This window comes from Priapulus caudatus, unplaced genomic scaffold (genome assembly GCF_000485595.1).
Source record: "Priapulus caudatus unplaced genomic scaffold, Priapulus_caudatus-5.0.1 Scaffold574, whole genome shotgun sequence".
Lineage (NCBI taxonomy): Eukaryota > Metazoa > Priapulida > Priapulimorpha > Priapulimorphida > Priapulidae > Priapulus > Priapulus caudatus.
In genome coordinates this window covers 4,732-8,750 of record NW_014577635.1, presented here as the reverse complement: position 1 = coordinate 8,750, position 4,019 = coordinate 4,732, and the positions used below count along the sequence as shown (strand labels likewise).

At 49.2% G+C, this 4,019-nt stretch overlaps 1 protein-coding gene across 1 annotated transcript in view; it reads right to left on the bottom strand.

Moving 5' to 3' along the window:
- Window positions 1-3,527, bottom strand: part of LOC106811780 (speckle-type POZ protein-like) — a gene marked incomplete at its 5' end in the record, with an annotated part of 11,607 nt that extends 8,080 nt beyond the window's left edge. The window contains 2 exons of the mRNA XM_014815497.1: window positions 930-1,093; window positions 3,376-3,527. Coding sequence (XP_014670983.1) covers window positions 930-1,093; window positions 3,376-3,527 — 316 coding nt within the window. The remainder of the gene's footprint in view (window positions 1-929; window positions 1,094-3,375) is intronic.
- Between the last annotated feature and the right edge of the window lie 492 nt (window positions 3,528-4,019).

Below are 4,019 nucleotides of genomic sequence, written 5' to 3'. Positions count from 1 at the left end.
CTATGATGTGAATGAGGGAGGGGAGGCCGCGGATCGACTGAGATGAGAGAGTTTTTCAACGTCGTCATGTCTCGAGGCGAATTCGTGATGAAAGTGTTTCCGCAGTGAGAGAAGATGAAGCCCAGCATAGCTGCTGCAGCACTGATGCTGCTGCCTCGGCTAAGAGCTAGGGGAGGATTGAATGCACAGGACAAGCTCGAATATCCAGTGAGAGCAGACTGCAGAGCGAGACGAGACGTGCATTAGGAAGACAGCGAGGTTTACAAAATCGAAAAGATCAGGGATCCGTTGTCAGAAACACGTTTAGTCTTAACATTAGTCTTAACATTAGTCTTAACATTAGTCTTAACATCAACTTCCCCCACAGAAGGTTACCATGAAACATGGTAAAGTTTTGAGTTTCTCACACCCCGGTCCAGTCTACTAGAAAGCATTGATATTAAGACTTTAAGTTATATTAAGCTAATGTTCAGACTCATGTTGTTTCTGGCGAGCCCTAGGAACGCAGTCACACGGGGCATACGGCATAGAGACAGAATGCACAAGTCTTGTTTTTGCACGAAAACGGTCGCATCAAACAATCTTCGGGGGCGACTGAGCATCAGTAATGAAGCTATCGCTTCAACATAACACGACAGGCTAACGATATTAAGTCAATAACGGTGTGCAGCCGGCACTCACATGGCTCCCTACCCACTACACACGAACCACACACACGCCACTGCGCACTACGTGTGTGACGAAGCTCATCTACTCACTCTCTTAATAAATAAACCCGACGTACGTAACGAAACGCGCACCTTTCACCGACATCGTTCCCGTGTCACGCAGCGTAACACAATGCCCCAGGCACACACGCGCGACGCGCAAATCCGTGCGCGAAACGCACGATAAATAGGTAAAGTTTTTTTCTCAAAAATAATTGTTGCGTTTCTGTAAGCATGAGGCTGCCGCTGCACACTCACCTCACAGAATAACGTCAGGCGATCGTCCGGAAGCAGGCCATTGGCTTCATCTAGTAGGAAGTCTCGTCGTATGAATTTCTTGAATCCCCAATCCTTGCCCTGTACGAATCTGTAGGCTCTCTGACTCTCTGTAATTACACGAATGACGCAGGCATCATGAACCACTGTGTGAACCAAGTTACATGCACGCACGCACGCACGCACGCACGCACGCACGCACGCACGCACGCACCCTAACACTACGTCACCATATGGACGACAATGTGACGGTATGGCATTGCCAACATCGCATGAGCAGTTCGTATGAGCGCAGAATAGGAACACAAGTTACCGACATACTACCCATGGGTATTGTCAGTGCGTCAATAACTTATAGCTGTGAAACCCTGCACAATTTTGCCCTGACACTCAACACCTTTTTTTCCATATACTTCAGTTGTCGCTGGCATATTACTGAATGCATGCATGAATTATTAATAACCTAACCGTAAGGTTTGCATGACGCAGCGAATTTACAAGAGCATCGCTACACAGAGTGAGTTTTTTATCTTCAATTTTTTAGGTAATTTTGAAAAGGTCATTAATGTGAAAGTCGTAAAATGGACCATCATAAAACAGGCCCTAACTGTATATGTATATATGTGTATGTATATATATATATATATATATATATGTATATATGTGTATGTATATATGGTTATACGTGTCTTTCAGCTTATCAGCAGGGCACACGTATGTCAACTAAAGCCCGGCGCACTCGTGAGTGATTTTACTCAAGTAAAATGACGCATGAGTCATTTTACTCACGTGTGCGGCGGATTTTCGTTGAGTAATTTGATGCATGCGTCATTTTACTCAATATCAAACGTGTTTGATAATTTTTGACTCATGCGACATTTTACTCAACGTCTGTGCGCGCGCGTTGAGTAAATTTACTCAACACTGGTACTCACAGCGCATGCGTTTAAATCATTGTGCGCCCAGTATTGGCTGCGCACAGTCACGTGATCTGCATTACAACTTATTCCTTGAGTAATTTTACTCACGTGTGCCGCGAACGCTGAAAATATTACGCGTGAGTATTTTGACTCATGCGTCATTTTACTTGAGTAAAATTACTCACGTGTGCGCCGGGCTTAAGGTCTGGGCCATACACCACGTAGTCGTAGCTCGCTGGATTAACTATTATGGTTAGATTAGCTGCATCACTCCACCCGATGTTTACACGTCGGATTAGCTGACATCAGGCAGCACCTTATAGAACTAGAAGGCCGTCTTAGCAGAACCCTGAACCCTGTAGATGGCGTTGAACCTTGCAGATTGGCTTATAACGTGTCTTCATCACGCACGTACGCGCACACGCACGCACACACACGCACACACTCACGTGCGCGCACACACCGGCGCCGTGTCGTGAGGGGCTACCTACGCACGCACGCGCACACATTCACGCACGCACACACACGCACACACTCACGTGCGCGCGCATACGCACGCACGCACGCATGCACGCACACACACGCACTGCTACTCTCTAATTAAATCAGCAGCTAGTTGGAGGTCGCGTGGAGTTCGCGTGCAGCCACCCATTGAGCATCTCTTTTCGAATCCTCCGTGACGACGACGACGACGGCGGCGGCGACAGATGAAAGCGGCTCGCGTGGCGATGGCTTCGCTCTCCCATCACGGCCGGCGGCGCGGCGTCCTTACATGCTTCACCTGCGCTCCAACGACCGACGAAACCCGCTCGATTCGTTGCCGCGACGACAAGAAACGCTCGCCCGAGACTGCCGCCACCCGCATCCCCCTGCCTCTATTCCGCATCGGATCTCAAGGCGGCACCCGTCTAATCGTCGTCGACGTCCGAGGCATGTACGAATTTCGAGATTCGACGCGGTGGACTTGCGTTCGATCGGCCGGAGAAGTCGTCCGTCGCGAGGTTTACTTACTTACTTACTTAGGAGAGCGGCGGCGGCGGCGGCGGAGGCGTGGAGTCGTCTGCCTGCATTAGCTAGCGTCGTCATCATGGCGCGCGTGACGACGCGCACATTTTAATCAGCTGCTAAGTGCCCGCGGCCTTGACGAGAGAAATCGAGTTTTTCCCAGGAACGTAGACTGCCGCTTACGTGCGGCGGTTAGCAGCGCAGCGATGGCACGCTGTCGGCGGCGTCCATCTACATGCACTAAGGGAATATGAACCACCTACGAGCAAAGCATTTGAGCTTATGAAGAGAATCGAAGTAGAACCTTTCGATGTTGCTATCTCTCCCTTGTGCTCGCTTTCGCTATCTCCCCCTCCCCTTTGTGCGTTTTCTCGCTAACACTCTCACTCACGCTCATTCTGGCTCGCCTGCTGCACATATTTCTTCAGCTTTCTCTTCATCTTCTCTCGCAGCGCACGCATACTCACCCATTGCTTTCGTTTCCTCCCGTTTACTGTTCAGGATTGAGAATTTGAATTTTGCTCGCACTTCGCTTTTGTTACATGACACTAATAGCAGATATAGTGACAAGTAATCTTTGCTCTCCTCATCCAAGCCCTTCGGATTTACTCTTAGACACCTGCAAGTAAACAACAACAACAACCTGTGAGCAAGTAAATAACAACAACTTACGAGGAAGTAAACAACAACAACAACCAGCGAGCAAGTAAATAACAACAACCTACGAGGAAGTAAACAACAACAACAACCTGCGAGCAAGTAAATAACAACAACCTATAAGGAAGTAAACAACAACAACCTGCGAGCAAGAACCACTTTCATTTCAACGCCCGAGTAATACTTCAACAACCTGAGTAATAAACGACTCACGAATTTCGACACCCAGTTTAACCCGTAATGAAGTAACAACGCTCTCGTGCGTCGAGACATAATCGCCCGCTCAGTGCTCTGGTTCAAACAGGTTTGATGCGTTAATGCCCGCCCACACTCGCACACCTAGAGCTAACCAGCGCTGCATGCCACCCCGCGGTGACCCGCGCGCCCCCGCACACGCCGCAGCGTGCGACAGTGTTGTGTCCCCCAGGGCTGCCAACATTGGGTGATAGGTGAG